Source organism: Vipera ursinii (assembly GCF_947247035.1).
Source record: "Vipera ursinii genome assembly, chromosome: Z".
NCBI lineage: Eukaryota > Metazoa > Chordata > Lepidosauria > Squamata > Viperidae > Vipera > Vipera ursinii.
The window spans coordinates 76,043,826-76,064,221 of NC_139517.1; the positions used below are offsets into that span (position 1 = coordinate 76,043,826).

The 20,396-nt window shown below is 40.2% G+C and overlaps 1 protein-coding gene across 1 annotated transcript in view; it reads right to left on the minus strand.

The window, feature by feature from the left end:
• Positions 1-6,100: 6,100 nt before the first annotated feature.
• The window catches only part of TRANK1 (tetratricopeptide repeat and ankyrin repeat containing 1), a gene marked incomplete at its 5' end in the record, with an annotated part of 32,521 nt that continues 18,225 nt past the window's right edge, over positions 6,101-20,396 (minus strand). Inside the window, 7 exon segments of the mRNA XM_083377582.1 lie at positions 6,101-6,307; positions 7,666-7,798; positions 8,859-8,962; positions 10,282-10,370; positions 11,806-11,962; positions 13,173-13,319; positions 20,176-20,313. Coding sequence (XP_083233708.1) covers positions 6,107-6,307; positions 7,666-7,798; positions 8,859-8,962; positions 10,282-10,370; positions 11,806-11,962; positions 13,173-13,319; positions 20,176-20,313 — 969 coding nt within the window. The 3' untranslated portion in view covers positions 6,101-6,106.

A 20,396-nucleotide genomic window follows, 5' to 3' on the forward strand; every position in this document is an offset into this window, starting at 1 on the left:
TAAGGCTAAGCACACTTTGAAACTTAGTTTTTAATCCATTGATTATCCTTAGTGTCTGAAACTCTCTTCACAAAAAACTGTTCATGCTGTGGTGTGACCAAACAAGAACATCTGTTTAATTGACCTTGCATTTATGACACTTTGCATGGACTCCAGATGCCAATTTAGGCAAGATGAGGAAGAGAAAAATAAAATGAAAATAAAAATATTCTGGTGCTATAGTGTTTTAATCTCACAACTGGAATTTTGTCCTCTTTCCTTTTTGAAACTAAATCTGCTTTGTTTTGCTGCAAAGGCAAAAGATGAAACAATACAGAAGAAATATCAGAACAGATTTAGGAAGCTATTGTTCTGTTTATTAGAAATAGGCCACCATACCATGGAGAATACCTTGTTAGGCAAGGAGTCTGGAGACTCTTCTTTTGCTACTATGGCAACCTATCAGTATCTTTTATAATACCCTGTGGATAGTCTTCTTTAGGTATACAGGTTGTCCTTGACTTATAATCAAAATTGGGACCAGAATTTCTCTTGCTAAGCAAGGTCATTGTTAAATGAAATGTGTCCAGTTTTACAACTTTCTGCCATAGTTGTAAATCAAATCACTGAAGTTGATAAGTTGAATCATATAGTCAAGTAAGCAAATCTAATAAGTAAATTCCCCCATTTACTTTGCTTGCCTGAAGTGAGCTGGGAAGATCCCAGAGGGTGACTACAATGCCCCTAGGGTGTTGAAAGTCATAAATACATGCCAGTTGTCAAGCACCTGAATTTTGATCACATGACTATGGGGATGCTGCAACAGTTGTAAGTGTGAGGTCAGATTGCAAGTATTTTTTTTCATGCAGTTGTAACTTCAAACAGTTGCTAAATGAATGGATATAAGTTAAGGACTATCTGTATTTACAATGAAATCCAAGCAATTAAGACAACAACTCCATTCATCTGTCTTACTCATATGTATAAAAAGGTAAAGGTTCACCTGCACATGCATGGTAGTCGTTTCCAACTCTAGGGGCCGGTGCTCATCTCCGTTTCAAAGCCAAAGAGCCAGCGCTTGTCCAAGGACGTATCCGTGGTCATGTGGCCAGCATGACTAGATGCCAAAGGCACAGAGAACACTGTTAGCTTCCCACCGTAGTGGTCCCTATTTTTCTACTTGCACTCTTACGTGCTTTTGAACTACTAGGTTGGCAGAAGCTGGGACGAGTAACAGGCGCTCACTCTGTTACGCGGCACTCAGGATTCAACCTGCCAAACTGCCGACCTTCTGATAGACAAGCTCAGCATCCTAACCCACTGACCCACCGCGTCCCTTTACTCATATGTATAAGGTAAAGGTAAAGGTTCCCCCGCACATGCGTGCTAGTCGTTTCCGACTCTAGGGGCCGGTGCTCATCTCCGTTTCAAAGCCGAAGAGCCAGCGCTTGTCCGAGGACGTCTCCGTGGTCATGTGGCCAGCATGACTAGACGCCAAAGGCGCACGGAACGCTGTTACTCATATGTATACTTCATATTAAAAAAAACTGGGAGAGAGATCTCAGAGTCCTAGTGGACAATCACTTAAATATGAACCAGCAGTGTGCTGCAGCTACCAAAAAAGCCAACACAGTGCTAGGCTGCATTAACAGAGGGATAGAATCAAGATCACGTGAAGTACTAATACTACTTTACAATGGCTTGGTAAGGCCACACCTGGAATACTGCATCCAGTTTTGGTCACCACGATGTAAAAAAGATGTCGAGACTCTAGAAAGAGTACAGAGTACAGAGAAGAGCAACAAAGATGATTGGGGGACTGGAGGCTAAAACATAGGGAACGGTTGCTGGAATTGGATATGTGTAGTTTAATGAAGAGAAGGGTTAGGGGTGACATGATAGCAGTGTTCTAATATCTCAGGGGCTGCCACAAAGAAGAAGGAGTCAAGCTATTCTCCAAAGCACCTGAAGGCAGGACAAGAAGCAACGGATGGAAACTAGTCAAGGAGAGACTAAGAGAACAGTTCTCTCTGTGTGAGTGCACAGGGCAATGGGAAGTTGTTCCTGGCAGCAGACGGTCCTGTAAATATCCCGGGCCTAAGCCATGTAGGGCTTTATAGGTAAGAACCAGCACCTTGAACCTCACCCGAAGGGCAACCGGCAACCAATGCACCAATGGAGGGGTGTAATATGGGAGTATCGGGATGCTCCCATCACAACCTGCACGGCCGCATTCTGCACTAGCTGAAGCCTCCGGGTGGTCTTCAAGGGCAGCCCCATGTAGAGTGTGTTGCAGTAATCTATACGGGAGGTGACGAGTGCATGAGTGACCGTACGTAAGGCATCTCAGTCCAGATAGGGGCGCAACTGGATAGGGCCCATTGTTCAATTCTGTAAAGATCTTTTTAGATTCTGAGGTTGTATTTTGGGGTATTGGCTATTCCTACCAGCTTAATATCACCTGCCAATTTGTTGAGTTCCCCTTCTATTCCCTCTTCTAAGACATTTATGAAGATATTGAAAAGTACTGGGCCCAAGACAGAACCTTGTGGTACCCCACTGCTTACTTCCATGTAGATGTAGTGCCACTAAGGACTACTTGTTGAGTATGGTTTGTCAGTCAGTGACAAATCCATCTGGTGATGATGCTGGCTATCCCACATTTTTCTAGCTTTTATTTCTGTGAGCAGAAATAAAAACCTTGATTGTTCATATTAAATGTTAAGTTAAAAATACATTCAAAAATGTGGTTGAAATTCAGCACACTTATCCCATACATTATTTTCTGCCCAGTAGTATATAAAATATATTCTTAGTGGTTCCTTTGGTTGTTTATCAAGGGTTGCTCAGGGAAAAGAGATACAGCAGTAAATAATTCTTGAAAGGAAGCTTGCACTGACCTCTGTTGAGCTCTGTTGAGTCACAATAGGGAAAGTTATTTATTGATGCATTTCTGAAAAAAGCTATGTAAGTGTTACATTTAGAGTAAGGGAAGACTCAACAGTATAAAAAATACAAAAAGATGAAATATATATATTCTTTCTTCCTAAAAGGCTGGATATAGCTAATATGTGAAAATTAAAATCTCATTAAAAGGGTTTAAAGTAATCTAAAAACTGCAATGCTAGAATCTACTATAGAATAAATATCCCTTAGTAGGTCTAAGAGATCCCAAATTCTTTGCTTAAGAACATAATCAGACCAGAAATTCATCTAGTTCAGTGTCCTGTACCCATAGAAAACTAGATATAGACAAGAAGCCAAAAATGTGGTATAAACAATTATATTTTCTGCTTGCAATTAGATTCTAAGATATACTGCCTTGTCATTAGTACTGAAAATACTGTATCTTGTTTTATCATAACTTTTCCAGAAGCCATACAATTTTTTTTCAACAAGGGTTTATCCTTATGGGTTATTTGATTTTTAATATTCAATTTATTAAAGCCAGTCCAGTGGTGAAGGCAGCAGGCTAAAAAGCAAATGACTGTGAGTTCTAATACTGCCTTAGCCATGAAAGCCAGCTGAAAGACCTTGGGTCAGTCACTCTTCTCAGCCCAACCCACCTCACTAGATTGTTGTGAGGAAAATAGGAGGAGGAAAATATGTTGGATATACTATCTTGAGTTATTTGTAAAAAATAATAAAAGGTGGGATATAACCAAACATACATTTACATGAAAGGAAAATCATTTTTACTTTTAGTTGAAATGCCTTTAATTTCATTTTAGATGAAATGTCTTTAATTCATTGAGAACTAAGTAATATAAATATTTAACGTCCTTTTTAATAACATTCTTTTTGGAGAGAAGCTGGATGCTTAGAGTAGTGCTTTCTTTATTTGTTGGAAAAATAACCCTCATTGGTGAAGAATAATTTTTAAATCCCCTTTTTAAACTGAGTTACAATCGCCTGTCTATCAAGGATTCCTGGAATGAGCAAGTATTGGAGAAGTTCCAATTACTCTATCGTATGTCATGTAAGGTAGCATTTTGCACAAGTTTTATTGGTTTTGTAATTGTGAGCTTTAGCCAGAAAAATTCAAAACACCTGCATTTATGTTCCCCTAGAGTTAGGCTAAAGGGAAACATCCTCAATAAGAAACCTAAGAACCCCCCCCCCCCGTGGATGGATAGGGATAATTCCATAATTAAAAGTTTGCAGGCCCGACATAGGATTGCAACTGTTTCATGGTCCTGGAGTTCAGGTTTACACTGTCATTATTAAAAATGATTCTAGCCAACAGAGCTGCATCTGGAGAAGCTACCAGGCAAACTTTAAGAAATCCAAAACACTTTGTAGAAATGTATTGGTCTTTATTTATACTTGGAGATTTCTATCTAGAAGTTAGAATTTTATTGAGATCTCTGGAAAAGTGAACCAAGAGTTAGAACCCACAGGGGGAAAAAACCTCAGGTATAAAGGGATTGTTTGGTTCCAAAAATCTGCAGATTATCTTTCAAAAATAAATTAGGCTACATTCTAGAAAGTTTAGAGTTAATTAATGAAGGTAGTGTGAAATATAACTCCATACTCCATGTCAGATATTGGAGAGAGATGCAAAATTACAAGAACTAACAGCTTCAGAATGAAAACCCTGAAAAATGCTTCTGTTATTTATGATAGTCCTCAGGAACTCCTGGCACAAAAGCAGCCATTGTGTGAACCCTCTCCTTGATAATAATAATAATAATAATAATAATAATAATAATAATAATAATAATAATAATAATAATAATAATAATAATAGGATCTAGGAAATAAAATAGGAGGTTCAAGAGCTTTTACAAATGTCAATTAAAATAGAATGCTCTAATTTGGACCACTAGCTGACTCTACTTGGAAAGGTCAAAATGGCAGTTCTCAACAATTCTTTCCAAGCTGATGACTGGTGGAGGGAAAATACCTAGAAAACTGGGGCTGTTGTATTGGAAAAAGGGAACTTATTTGTAGTTAACTGTCTGCTCCAGATAAGGAATTCTAGATGTAGAAAAGCCCTTTCAATGATGGATGAAGGAACAACTAGTCACCCACTGCAGCCAATCTCCATGCCTTCCTTCGCGGGATCCTCAGTTCTCCATAAAAAATAACTATTTGAAGAGTTAGAATCTGGTTCCTAGAGAGAGCTAATGATGGTACAGCTGGAGCACCTTGAGGCAGGAAAAAAAGTTAAAAGGTTCGTGGTACCTCCGTACTCAACTGCTTTGAAACTCATCTATTTGGTATCAACATAATTTTGATGAGAAATATTTTGTCCCAGTATTTGTCATTTGTTCAGTACTCAATGCACAAACTAGAACCTGTCAGTGTCGATTGCCTCGCTACCCATTCCAGCCCAAAGGGTGATGTTACAGTCATGTGGTAATGCTTGCCCTGAGTACATCCCTTGCAGTCTTAGCTTCTCTGATCATTTTGTGTATGTTTGTGCTTTTTTTTCTTATTAGTGCAGGCAAAGTGAAATTTTTAATCTAATCTAAGCATTTGTTAATTTTTAGGTTTATTTCTCATGTAAAGTAATGATATGCAACCCTATTTTTTGCATATTGCCTTAATATGTGCATTGTCTTTGGTATGGGAATGCATTAAATTTATATACATTATTCCTTATGGGAAAAATTTGTTTAGTACTCATCATTTTTGATACTCATTGCACCTCCCAATTAATGACTAGTACCGAGGTACCACTGTACTTCTACTTACTTGCTATTTAATTTACCTGGCCTACTATCTCACCGAAGTGATTCAGGGCAGCTTACAAAATTCAAAACCAACCAACCTCCCACCCTCTCAAACATAAACGTTCCCTCCCCCATATCCAATGATAAACTATTAATTCCCAATAATAACTAATAACTTCCCCCAGGAAGTTATGCTTCTTTCAAAAGCCTTACCTACTGTAATGAGTGGGAGCAGCAATCCACTATCACTTACCCTTATCACTATCACTTACCCTTCTCCACCACAGGGAAAGATGTACCATTATCATTTACAATTATTTAAACACATTCAGTACATAAGATCAAGAATATTTTTTTAAAAAGACAGTGCCACTCTTTATTTTAAAACTTTAATTGTAGAAAAATTATTCAATTAAAATGCATATAAGGCATATAACATTTTGAGGAGGTTATACAGGTGTGTTAAATAATAGTACATTATCTTTCAACAGATTTTCAACAGACCTTTCAACAGATTTTGCTGCCTCTTCATACCATTCTTCACAGCAACACATTTTAAGTGCTAGATCAAACTCCTGAATCTGTTCAAAACATCTGGATGCATCCTTGTAGCACTGGCATCTCTTATACAAATATGCTGCCTCTTTTACCTGTATAATAATAATGTATGTTTTAGGTATATGGAATTGTTAGCAATAAAAAATAAACTAGGTTTGCTATTATGAAGCAGAGAAAAAAAATAATTAAAACATTTAGAGGAACACTCTTCCTGAATAAGAAGTGTCATGGCTTGTTTGTGCTGTTCTTATGATTGTTCTTGGATAAAATACCACCCATTAACAAAATCAAACCTCTCTCTCCTGTTCTTAGCACACTTCTCCTCAAATCTGATCTGGAGAATTTGGAATCCTCAAGAGCAGATTTAAAGGCAGAAAGTAAGAAACAAAACAGTGGTTCTGTTACAATGAACCAAAATGCATTTTCCTTTCACTAGATATAAAAACATACCTGCCTTCATTTATTGGTCTGGATTTCTTATTATCTTCTAAGACACAGGTCTGCAACCCGCAGCTCCAGAGCCACATGCGGCTCTTTCAGCCGTCTCCTGCAGCTCCCAGTCCTCTGCCATGTGCAGTCCAAAAAAAAAAGTGGGACTAAAAAAGTTCAACCAATCAATTCAAACTTCTCATGGAAAAAAACAACTTGTGAAGCTTGAACTGATTGGTTGAAGTTCTTTGGTTTGTGGGGCTTCCCACAAACCTCTTTTCTTCCTCAGACTGTACATGGCGGCAGCGTCTCTCAGCAAGTGCATTAGGCTGCCCCAACAGCAGCAGCTACCGCCGGAGCGATTGTTCAGCCCTTGGGGCCCGCTGCTACCAAGGGGGCCGGCCCAGGAATTTGTTTCTGTGGGGGAGGCAGAGGCTGACGGAGATGCGGCAGACCTCCAGCGTCTCTCTCGCCACCACCTCCACCGCTACTGTCGGCTTCCGCTATGGCCAAACCTGGGCAGCCTCTTCCACCCCCAGCAGTGGCATCCAGGGGTTCTCCAGTTTCATCGGAACCAAGCAGCAAGTGGAAAATTTATCAGTAGCAGCACTACTGGGGGCGGTTTCAATCGGCCCCTTCATTGCCAAGCGTCCCCATGGAAGTCAATGGAGGTGCCGTGGCTGGCCTTTCGAGTGAATGAGAGCAAGAGAGAAGTTTTTCCAAACAAAATGTGAGTGAATGAGAGCGGAGGGGGCAGGGTCGGTGCATATCTCACCTTGGCTCCATTCTTCAGTCAAACCCTGTTCTGCGCATGCACACATGTACACGCATGCACACACATTTTTTGCGACTCCCAGTTTTTCCTTTTGTGAGGGAACCGGTTCAGAGTGGTTCTTTCACTGTTTCAGGTTGCTGACCCCTGTTCTAAGAGAATACTCAAGAAATAGCAAATCCTATCTGGGCAATAGGACATCCAACTCCTAATTTTTAATGCAGAAATCAGAGGAGCATTTGCATTTACCTTTCCAAGTTTTTCATAAATTTTTGCACAAAGCTGGTATTCTTTTGCATGAAACAGACATTTGAGAGCCAAATTTGGCTCAAAACATTCCAAGTAGGTTTTAACCAGATTTAGGTATTCCATTTGCTTCTCTCTATTAATTAAAAACAAACATAAACATTTTAAAATTAGAGTACAAACCAACTAATATATTCATTTTATTCCCTCAGTTAAATTTAATTCCTTGGTTGAAATAAAGAGGCCCATATACATTTTCACATTGGTTAAGAAATGTATTTTGTCTCCAATCCTAAGGCTAGTTGGATAAATCAGATATAGGATGTCTTTTCTTGCCAACTCCCACAGGTATCACTTACAGAAATGAAAAATTCCTGAAATATCAGAAAATGAAGAAAGAGTTTGAGTATCTTTAACTTCTACCTGTAATCCTCAGCCACAAAGGCAGTGAATGTATTGCCTTTGATAAACAGGGAAGATGAAAAGAGGAAAAAGCCCTATTCCTTGAGATCAGATACTACATATCAATAAAACAAGATAATAACGAGCTGTGTGATGGGCTTATTCTTATTTCATTAAACCATTTTTGTGCAGTGTTTTATTATCTATTTGAACTGTACTGATATATGTCAAAACCCACCAATCATCCCAATTTTCACATCTTCATGACTTTACCCTCAATATTATCTGGCAGCTCATGGAAATCCTATATCTCACATTACTTATGTTCCTTACCTAATCTCAAAGATATAATGTTGCAAAAACTTTTGCTGTTCAACGCTAGTCTGCATTCCCACAAGATTTCCATTCTGCAGTTAAAGGTTTTCGTTGTCTCAAGAATTCTGCTGTCTAGCAAACAGAAATCTCTGTCCCTTTTATCTATCTACTTGGAACCAACATTACTTATTTTATTCATGAGAGAAGGGAACATTTAAAACTCTTTTTTCTTAAGTGAAAATAGGCTATATAAAACTCCAGTGATGAAAAGGCTGGCAGTAAAAGTCTGACGAGGGAAAGAGACAGTAAGGAAGACACTGAATAAATAAATATATGTGATTTTTGAGGGAGGAATAATCAACACACTTCTTATAAATCCAGTATTGCACAAAGACACACACACACACACACCCCTACCAAATTAGGTAAGATTTCATATAAAACTTTGCAACATTTTTTCTTTTTTAAAAAACACTTACTTGGGGTTGATTTTCTTTGACTGAACTGTAAGCACAGTATCATGTGCCAAAGCCAGTTTCTCTTTCTCGTGTGCTCCTCCTTGTTGATAGCACTTTGCAGCAACCTGAAATTAAAATAGTAATATAAAGATACAACAAATTCCAATCTTCTGATGTAGGTCAAGCAGCTATTAAGTAGCATCTTTCTAGGAAACTGTACATTTCCACATCCATTTTCCTTCTATATATCTCCTGGATAAACTCTTTCACCCAATGATTTGTGCGAATGAACCTAGTTGACTAGTTCATTTATTAAGGAGGAAAATTCATCTGTTCTGATTTTCTCACTAGGCCACTGACATTAGATACTATTATTTCTGGAGAGAAAATAAATCAGAAAATAAATCTGCTTACATAGCAGAGTAATGACAAAAATCTTGCTCAATGAGAAATCAGGATATGCCTTGGAAGAGTAGGGAATCTCTTAGGAATATGTGGTGCTTGCCAAGACGGAAGCAAATAATGGAGATTGATGATAAGATGAGCAACTTGTAAGGGAGTTCAAACTATGAGATGGTTAATTGCTGTATTTGGATATAAATTCTCTAAACTTGAATATATAGTTCCATCCATGATGGATGAATGGGCAGAAAGACATATAGATACAGATGATGAATTATTAATACTGTCTAAATAAACTAAATACAAAGGCAATAGTCTGTATTCCTTTTCAGAAATATTTGCCCAAGAGCTTCTTCAACAGTTCAACACTTCTAACTGTTTTAATCACTGAATGTGATTAAAAAGAGTGATTAACCTTCAAGGTGATTCAACTCATGGTGGCTTCATGGATATATTCTTGGATATATTTTTCTTGGCAAGACAATGGAAATGATTTGGTATTGCTTCCTTCTGTATCCCATGGATACAGGGAAATATTCAGTATTTAAATCAATGTCTTTTGTGCTTGCAAGGAGCTGAATCATATCTTTCAATTTGTTTTTTCTTAAACTACAGTATATACCATTTATACTGTAGTGAGACTTTGAAGGTGCCAGCAAGTATTAACAAGAGATCTGATGTCTTCCAACAAAGATGCCTTCACCAAATCTTAAAGATTCCCTATTTTGACCAAAGAAGTGTTCCAAAGGAGTTTCTCCTGCAAATTATACAACATTGTCATATGCAAAAGACTCCAACTTGCAGATAATATTCTCTGCATGGAGAACAATTGAATCCCCCAAATGGTATGAGATGACCCACCCACCCCCGATGGCAAACAACCAAGAGGACACCTTCAAAATACATGGTGAAAAACGTTCATGGAAGCTTCAAAAACTCTAACCATCATTATTGAGTTTATGTATTTAAAAAAGTCTGAATTCAACTTTATGTTATTCCTTTCAATTCGTTTGAAATCTTTTAAAGAAGCCTCTGAATTTACCTTCCAACACTGATGTCTAGCATAATATTCTCCTTGTGCAATCCATTCTTCTGGAGTTGATGTTTTAACAAACATAGTATCCTCAAATTCTAAAAAGAAAGGTACAGATAGAAGAATTGTTTAAACATGAGGAAAAGAATTAATGAGTTTACTCTGTATGTACTAACTGTATATATACTAACTGTATATATTACTCTGTATATACTAACTGGCGTATTTCAATTAAATTAGATATTCCTCAACCTTGACTACATAAAGAACAGAAGCCTGAAGATGGGCTCCAGCACGGAGACAAATCCTCTGTGTCTTGGTGACCAACCCAGATTGGATCCTGCAACTTTGTCCTGGGACACATATATTCACCTTCATTCGTAATAGAAATCTCAACTTGGATGAGGGATACTTTTATAAGAATTTATATTCTTAACTTTAATCCTTAATTCATAAAGTGGGGATAAGAGATAGTTCTAAGAATTTATCTTCTGTGAATATATTCATATTATATTATAACAAAGAAGGTCTTCTACCAAAAATGCTGTCTGGTCTTTATCTGATTAATTGTTCTCCAAAAATGAATTCTGCAGCTCTTAAGATTTGATTTTGGAAAAGGTTTAAATAGCAATTATTTTGGCACTGGAAATGTTAATTGTTGTATGTCCTTTGCCTCAAGTTGTGGAATTCAAGGCAAGAATATGGGTCTTTACTGTTTTCATTTATACATATATGTCTTATACAAATCATATGCATATGGAGTTGTGGGGGGCATCACCCTGCTCCCCCTTCCTATTGACACCAACTTACACCGCAAACCTGGTTTTCAAAAGGGCGAGAATGGCAATAAGAGGCAAACAATTTCCATTCTCATAAATACGACCTCCCCAACATGAAAAACAGCCCCAAATCATGCTACATTTTTTTGGCTTTTTGTGGACTTCATGAAATATCAGGCATTTTATTTGTGAATTTTGATGGCGTGTTCATTTTCTGAGCTTGGGGAAATTGCAAGAGACTTCACCCTTCCTTAATCAGTGCTTCCTAACAGACGTTTGGGATTCCTCCTCATTTGGGATGCAGTTAGTGAGGTTGGTTTCAAAGGTTTCTTGTAAATGCACAAAAAAACCCACATAAAACTGAAATTATTAAGTTAAATTCTTTGAAAATCATTAGACTAACCTTAACTTAGGATAAATACAATTTTGAGCTAAGTTTGACTCTTGATGATTTCCCAGTACTTTTTTCAGATTGCTTTTCTTCAACTTTGCAATCGATCCAACTATCTGGAATTACTAAATAACTGCCTGTTCAATTATTAAGTGAGACCAACACTGCTTAACCTCTCAGATTAATCACAACTAACTGGAAGTTCTCACTTGCTGAGTCAGCCATCGGCAAAGAAGTGAACTGACCTTCAGTGTGACACATTCAAATATAATTGACAACAGCGATTGCATATTTTTGGCAAAAACAAAGTATATTTCAAGGACAAGCTAGTGCAGTTTTGTGAAAGAGTTATATAGGACTTACTTTTATTTTCATCCTTTTTGACAACCTGAACAAGTTCTCGTTTGATAAAATATTGAAATGCAGGGGCCTGCCTATCACTGTTTTCATCAAAAATCCACAGATTAACTCTGGCTCTTGTGATAGCAGTGTACAACTGCTTTAGCTCTCCATTAAGCATCTAGAAAAAGAATGATTCAAGTTCAAGGATTAATTCTCTGTGGAGGCACTTTAAGATGGGCACTGCAATGTTTTAGGTTTAAGCAATAAGAAATTACAGTGTTATGTGTGTTTATGACACAATTTTCAATTCAAGGAACAAATATCAGCTAAATTCTAATATATTATCAAAATACTATTTCATTCTACTTATCTTTATTCATCAGTTACCATTATATAAACTGCAAAACAGGATGTAAACGAATTCTTTCCACACAAAAGTTTGATTTTTGTTTGACTCATACTAAGGACTGTTCCATTATGCCATTCTTTTCATGCCAGTTGATAGTAAGATCATCATGACTTTAAAAGTAGGCAATGTATTTTCTCTTTTGCTCTGTTCACATTCCTTTCTTTTATATATCAGGTTATTTTACACCATAACCTAAGAATAAGAACTCTACAATGGACATTTTTTAAAGAACAAACTAAAATATCCTAGATAAACAAATAAATAAAACAATTTTTATATTCACCTTGACTATTCAAGAGATTCTCTTTAGAATCTTTTTTTGCATTCCTGTGTTTCATTCAGAGTTCAATCACAACAAGTTTCAGCTTTATATATTTGTTCTTTAATTTCAGTGAATTAACTCAGCCCCATCCCTAAAATTGAAGATTAACTATTTGAACCCTAACTATAGGCTGATTTAATATACAAAAGACACCAATTTGAAAAATGGGTGCGCACTGCAAGGGGCATTACAAGTAATCTTTAACTTATAACCTTCGTGTAATGACCATTCAAAATTACACCAGTGGTGAAAAAAGTGATTTTTTTTACAATTACTGTTAACAAATTAGCAGCATGATATGATTGTATTTGATTTCTGTTTCCTGCACAAAATACATTTGCATTTGCTTCTGTTACACTTCAAGCTGTTATTTTCAATCAATTTCTCCAAATTATGGTCATTTTAATTTTTACTTCTATCTTTCAGGGTAATTATCTACTCTATCCAATTATATATCAGTTGCAGAATTGATAAGCGCTTCCTCTACTTCTCTATCCCAATACTAAGTAATACATACTGAACAATAAAATATGTTTAACATGTCTCTTCCATCTAGCTAATCCATACAATCATGCTTACACCTAGTCCATACTTTAGTTTGCTTATCAGCATGATATGGAATATTCTGAACATTTAGATGTTTTCTCTGACAATCACCTTATACATTTCTGGATTTAGAACTGAGCATCTTCTTTCTGCAACCACATCTTTCTCTAAAGGTACTTCAAATATTGGCTTGGTTTCTTGATCAGGCAAATCAGTGTGAGGTATAAAAGAAGAAATTACTTTCCATTCTTTGTAAGCCTAAAAATGTAAGGAGTATTACACCTGTAAATGTTTGGAACAAATTAATTTTAGAAAGGATCCCAAACAACTGAAAGAAAGCTATTCTATTAAAATAATTTAATAAACAGAAATTAATCGGTGATATTTTTCTCCTTCTATTTCTTCTATGCCACTGGTTTTGAAGAGGTATATAAACTATTTAATTTCCTTCCAAATGTAGATAATGTTGTCTAGTCTCTGTAGCAGAACACCCTTAAAAAGATCTACTGTATATATGAATGATTATTAAAATTCACCCATTGATTCTGACAATTTTTACATGATAAAATGAAGAACATTGTACAAGGGATTAAAGATGAAAGAATCATTTATTGATTATTGATATTTTTAAAACTATCATTGGAACAGTATGCTTTTTGTATTTTTATCTACTAATTAAGGCACCAGGTTAGAAACTGGTGATCGTGAGTTCTAATCCCACTTTAGGCATGAAAACTGGCTGAATGACTTAAGGCCAATCAGCTCAACACACTTCAGAAAGTTATTGTGGGGAAAAGAGGAGGATGAAGGAATAGTCTTCTGCTTTGAGTTATTTATAAAAATATAAAATCAGGATAAAAGGTTTAAATAAAGTCTTTTTTGTCCTCTGGCAGAAAGATTAAGAAGGCTATATAGCTCCAGGTGTTCTTAGAGGAGATCCTTTCTACATCTTTCACAGTGTGAGTTTAGACTTAGATTTGGTATAGACAAAGCCCTCTTTCTTCTGATGGGCAATCTGTACTTAGACAAAGAATGTGCTATCCTGTTAATCTTCTAGATCAGTGGTGGCAAACCTATGGCACGTGTGCCAGAGGCGGCACTCAGAGCCCTCTCTGTAGGCACGCGCACCGCCACTGCCAGCAGCTTCTGCAGGTCCATTAGGCCACTGCCGCCGCCTGGAGCGGCAGCCCCACCCAGCACAAAGGAGGTGAAGCAACCAGCTAGCAAGCTCGAGTAGAGGTGGTAGAGAACACCCACACCCAGCAAGCCACAGGCCACCCCGAGCAGGGAAAGTTGGATCCCCATCGGTGCCATGGCCCTGTAGCCCCAGCTAGGATTGCGCGCCTCCCCATCTATGCTGGGCCTCCTTCCCACAGTCCCACCTGACAGAGACCCCCTGGATCTCCCCCAACCCTGACCAGCCCCCAAAGGCGTCCCCCGCATGAGCAAAATCAAGGTGGCCATGCCCACCCCAGCCATGCCCACCCAGTCTGCTGTGACAACCACAACCATGCCCACCCAGTGGGCCATGCTCCCCCTGAGGGCACCACAATGCTGATGCGGCCCTGGCACATTGCGATAAATAAGTGGGATTTGGGTTGTTTTTGGCACTCTATCTCTAAAAGGTTTGCCATCACTGTTCTAGATCTATTGATACCACAGATCACAGTATCTCGATGAAGCGTTTTCGAAATTGGAAGTTAGAAACACTGCTTTTCAATAATTCTTTCTGAGTTTTACCAGATATAGTTTCAGAAGAAAATTCCAGTTTTTCAGAATTACCCTAAAGATTTTTGTAATACTGTATCCTGTCTTCCAGGTTATTTAATGTTTATATGAAACTTTTGGGAACTATCACTCATGATTTGGAGATAGTTGCCAAATGCTGGTGAAGCTCAATCCTCAGAAGTAAAAGATTATATGAGGAACAGCGAACTAAAGCTGAGTCTGGTTGCAGGTAATATTGCTGATTCAAGGGATGGACTTCAGGATAAAGGTAATATTACTGTTTTGTATAGAGCTGCAAACTCCTGAAAAGTAAAGTTGACAAACTGGAGTTTTATGTAACCACACTTACAATGTACTTTGGTGTGAAGGACTTTTATCAACTTTGACTATAAAACCAATTACATTCCTTTCTGAAGAATATATGCATTGATGTCCTAAAGGCTGGATTATTATAATAAATTATTGCTGAGATAATCTTTAAAGAAAAATAAAAAACTGTAATTGGAAGCAGAGAAGGTGAACAGCCCTTCTAAAAAGATTTATTTATTTATTTATTTTGTTACATTTATATACCGCCCTTTCCCTGAGGACTCAGGGCGGTTTACAGGGAATTAAAAAATCCAACATACAAAAGTTAAAAACCAGATTAAAAAATATTAAATTGACCCTGTACTCTTAAAAACCCCAATTAAAAATTTTCTCCTCAGCCTGGGCCCGAGAGCTCAAAGAGCCAGGTCTTCAGGCCCCGGCGGAATGATCGGAGGTTGGGGGCAGTCCTCAGCTCCACCGGCAGCTGGTTCCAGAGGGCAGGCGCTCCCACTGAGAAGGCCCTATCCCTGGGTGTCACCCGCCGGCAATCTCTCACCGGCGGGACCCTGAGCAGACCCTCCCTGTGGGAGCGCACTGGGCGAAGGGCGTTTGATGCCGGCAGCAGGTGTTCCCTCAAATAACCCGGACCCAGGCCATGTAGGGCTTTATAGGTAATAACCAGCATCTTGAATTTCACCCGGAGGGCAACCGGAAGCCAATGCAGCTCGCGGAGTAGAAGTGTTACATGGGAGTATCGGGAAACCCCCATTACAACTCGCGCGGCCGCATTCTGCACCAGTTGAAGAGTGGTGCAGAATGCGAGTGGTCTTCAAGGGCAGCCCCATGTAGAGAGCGTTACAGTAGTCCAAACGGGAGGTCACAAGCACATGAGTAACTGTGCATAGGGTGTCTCGGTCCAGATAGGGACGCAACTGGCGCACCAGACGAACCTGGGCAAAAGCCCCCTGGTCACGGCTCCTATATGGTCTTCAAAATTGAGCCGTGAGTCCAGGAGGACGCCCAGGTTGCGAGCCCTATCAACGGGGGGTAACACCTCACCCCCATCATTAAAGATGGAATAACTTGGTTAACCCGAGATGCCAATATGCACAGCCACTCAGTCTTGGCGGGATTGAGACGAAGCCTGTTTCTCCCCATCCAGACCTGAACTGCCTCCAGGCACCGGGACATCACGGAGAGGGCATCACTGGGATGGTTCGGGGTGGAAAGAAAAAGTTGGGTATCATCAGCGTACTGGTGATACCCCACCCCAAAACCACGAATGATCTCGCCCAGCGGCTTCATATAGATGTTGAACAGGAGAGGCAAGAGGACCGACCCCTGAGGAACTCCACAAATGAGAGACCTCGGGGCGGATCTCTGCCCTCCTGTCAACACCGACTGCGAGCGGCCCTGGAGGTAGGAGGAGAACCACCGTAGGACGGTGCCTCCCACTCCCAACCCCCTGAGACGCCGCAGCAGGATACCATGGTCAATGGTATCGAACGCCGCTGAGAGATCTAATAGGACCAGGACAGAGGAACAACCCCTGTCCCTAGCCCTCCAGAGATCATTCACCAGCGCGACCAATGCTGTCTCCATGCTGTGTCCGGGCCTGAAGCCCGATTGGTATGGGTCCAGATAATCAGTTTCCTCCAGGAACAGAGGGAGCTGATGCGCCACCACACTCTCAACAACCTTCGCCAGAAAGCGAAGGTTGGAGACTGGACGATAGTTGTTTAAAACAGCTGGGTCCAAAGCAGGCTTCTTGAGAAGGGGTCTCACCACCGCCTCCTTCAAGGCGGCAGGGAAGACACCCTCCTTCAAAGAAGCAGTTATTACTGCATGGAACCAGCCTCGTGTTCCCTCCCGAGCCGCATAAGCTAGCCAGGAGGGGCACGGATCCAACAAACAGGTGGTGGTGCTCAGTCTCCCCATGATCCTGTCCACATCATCAGGGGAAACAGGGTCGAACTCAGTCCAGATAACGTGCTCAAGACCGCCTGATTCCTCCACATCAGACTCTGCCCAGTCAGAGTCCAAGCCGGTCCGGATCCGAGCGATTTTGTCTGCCAGATGATGACTAAACTCCTCAGCTTGTCCCTGCAAGGGATCCTCTCTCACCTCCTGGTTAAGGAGGGAGTGAGTCACCCTAAACAGGGCGGCCGGGCGATTATCTGCGGACGCGATAAGGGCGGCAAAGTAGTTAGACTTCGCCGTCCTTATCGCCGCAAGATAAGACCTTATAAAAGTTCTTAACTGCAATCGGTCGGATTCGGATCGGCTGGATCTCCAACCGCTCTCTAGACCTCGTCTCCGACGCTTCATCTCCCGGAGCTCCACAGAGAACCATGGGGCCCAGCGGGATCTGCGACGGGTCAGAGGTCGCATGGGTACAACGCAGTCGAGTGCCCTGGTGGCAGCCGTTTCCCAGGCCTCCACCAGGGCATCGACTGGGCTGTGGGTAAGGGTGATGGGTATAGGCCCAAGCGCCCTCTGGAACCGATCCGGGTCCATTAGGCGCCTGGGGCGGAACCACCTGGTCGGTTCCGCCGCCCAGCGGCGGGGGGTGGCATGACAGAAAACCAGCCTCAGGAGGTGGTGATCTGACCATGACAGAGGGGTGATGGATGGGGAACCCCCTCCCAGATCATCCAACCACTTTCCAGACAGGAACACCAGGTCGAGAGTATGATCCCCCTCATGAGTCGGGCCCTCAATAACCTGGGTCAGGCCCATGGCTGTCATGGAAGCCATGAACTCCCGAGCTAACTCTGACGACCCTCCCAGTGATGGCAGGTTGAAGTCACCCAGGACTATAAGCCTGGGGAACTCCACCGCCAACCCTGAGAGGGTGTCGAGCAGCTCAGGCAGGGCTGTTGCCACACAGCTGGGCACCAGGTATGTAAGCAACAAGCCCAACTGAACCCGAGGACCACATCTCAAGAGGAGGGATTCACTCCCGGCCATCTGGACAATGGTGGCCTCCCGGGGACACAAAGTCTCCCGAATAACCACTGCCACTCCACCACCCCTGCCCTGAGCCCGTGGCTGGTGCAGCACCCGGAAACCTGGCGGGCATAACTCGGTGAGAGGCACCGCTCCCTCCGAGCCCAACCAAGTTTCCGTGATGCACGCTAGATCCGCACATTCCTCCTTGATCAGATCATGGATGAGGGGAGCTTTGTTAACTACGGATCTAGCGTTAAAATAGACCAACCTGAGCTCAGGGGCCTGATCACCCTCATCCCCGGGTAAGAGGGTGCTAACCGGAGGGTCGGAGCGCGCCATCGCTCGGAGATAGCGGGGGCGCGATCCCAGATGTTGATATGGCCCTCCGCGCAAACACCTGCTGCCATACCCTATCGCCGTGGGGATTTGACGCCCCACCCCCACATTCCCAGCACCAGCAGCCACCTCCCCCGACCCTGTCCTGTGTTAAAAAAACTGCATTTATCCACCTGGATAGCTTTCCTATATCGGATTTGCAAGAGATTTGTTAAAAGTTTTGAAGGATTTTGTGAGAAGGGACAAAGATAAAATCAAACGTAATCAACTCCTAAGACATTATTTGAAGGGATTAAGGATCATGATTGCTAAAAATAAAAGAAAGAAATATAAAGTTGATTTATTTATTTGATCACAATAGATATTAAAAAGGTAAAGGTAAAGGTTCCCCCGCACATGCGTGCTAGTCGTTGTACCTTTAAAAATAGATATACTGTATTGTTGGACCATAAGAAAGGCTGAGCGCAAAAGAATTGAGGCCTTTGAACTCTGGTGCTGGAGAAGACTCCTGCGAGTCCCTTGGACTGCAAGGCGATCAAACCGGTCAGTCATAGAGGAGATCAACCCTGACTGCTCTTTAGAAGGCCAGATCCTGAAGCTAAAACTCAAATACTTTGGCCACCTAATGAGGAGGAAGGACTCACTGGAGAAGAGTCTAATGCTGGGAAAGATTGAGGGCAATAGAAGAAGGGGACAACAGAGAATGAGGTGGCTGGATGGAGTTACTGAAGCAGTAGGCGTGAGCTTAAATGGACTCCAGAAGATGGTAGAGGACAGGAAAGCCTGGAGGAACATTGTCCATAGGGTCGCGATGGGTCGGACACGACTTCGCAACTAACAACAACAACAACAACAACATTGTTATTTTTGATTTCTCTTAACAGACTTTGCTGGGGAGACTGAATGATGAGTCTTTAAGGATTTATTTGTAGATAAGAGTGGAAATATTTGTTCTATTTTAAAGGAAGGTGTTAAGTTATTAAAATTGTTTATATTTGTAAAGTAGGAAGTCATTCCTTTTTTATTTACTGTATTTATTTTTTCTTTTCTTTTGTTTCTATTTTTCTCCTCTTTTCTGCACTATTTCTTCTTATTTTTAGTTAATATTAGTTTCTATCTTTTTAATTGTAATATTTAATAAAATTACCATAAAAAGAAAAAAAACACATTAATTTTAGATCCAACTCCAGATGACTACTATAGGTTAGAAAACTTTATGAATAGTAGTTCAAGTCCCAAATATCTGCTGGATTTTCTACATATTCATATTACAAAAAGACTGCCACAGATTAATAACTAATTTTATTTTTCTGTGGCAGATTTGAGTTACAGAAACTACCATGAGAAATTAGATAGGCTGCTAACATTATATTTTATAAGAAAACTAAGTGTACATCTTTTTATGTCTGACTTTTAGAGCTTTATGGGTTTTTTAATTATGTCAGATTTTATTATTATTTTTTATTATATTTTGACAGGCTGAATTAGATCCCCTGGGTGTGGATAGTATACAAATTTGCAAAATGAAGAAATAAATACAATTTCTGTCTCAAATGATAGGTGTTTATTCCCTTATTAATGTATCCGAAGTATCCACAACAAGAGTTATGAGGTCACATCTCCATACTATCCTAAGACTTCCAATTCAAGAAAGTTATAATAGTTAAGAAGCGTAAAATAGTAGTATGTCACAAAAATCAAACTAGAATGTGATAGTATTAAGATAGTACCGTTTCTATACTATGTAAAAGAAAATTATATATCTCCAGATTCTCAGTAATTTACCTACCTCTGAATCTGTAAAAAAGTTGTAAAGGAGCACATCATCAAATTCCAAGCCTTTTGCTTCATAAATCGTTAGCACAAGGGCCAAGTTAAGCTCCATGGGGATATTTTTCTTGGTCCTTTCACTAGCTACCAGTATTGCCTATACCAAAATAGGAAGAAAAAAAAGAGCGTCAAAGAATAGTAACCAGATGCACAGAAAACTAACTTGTTGTACTTATTAAG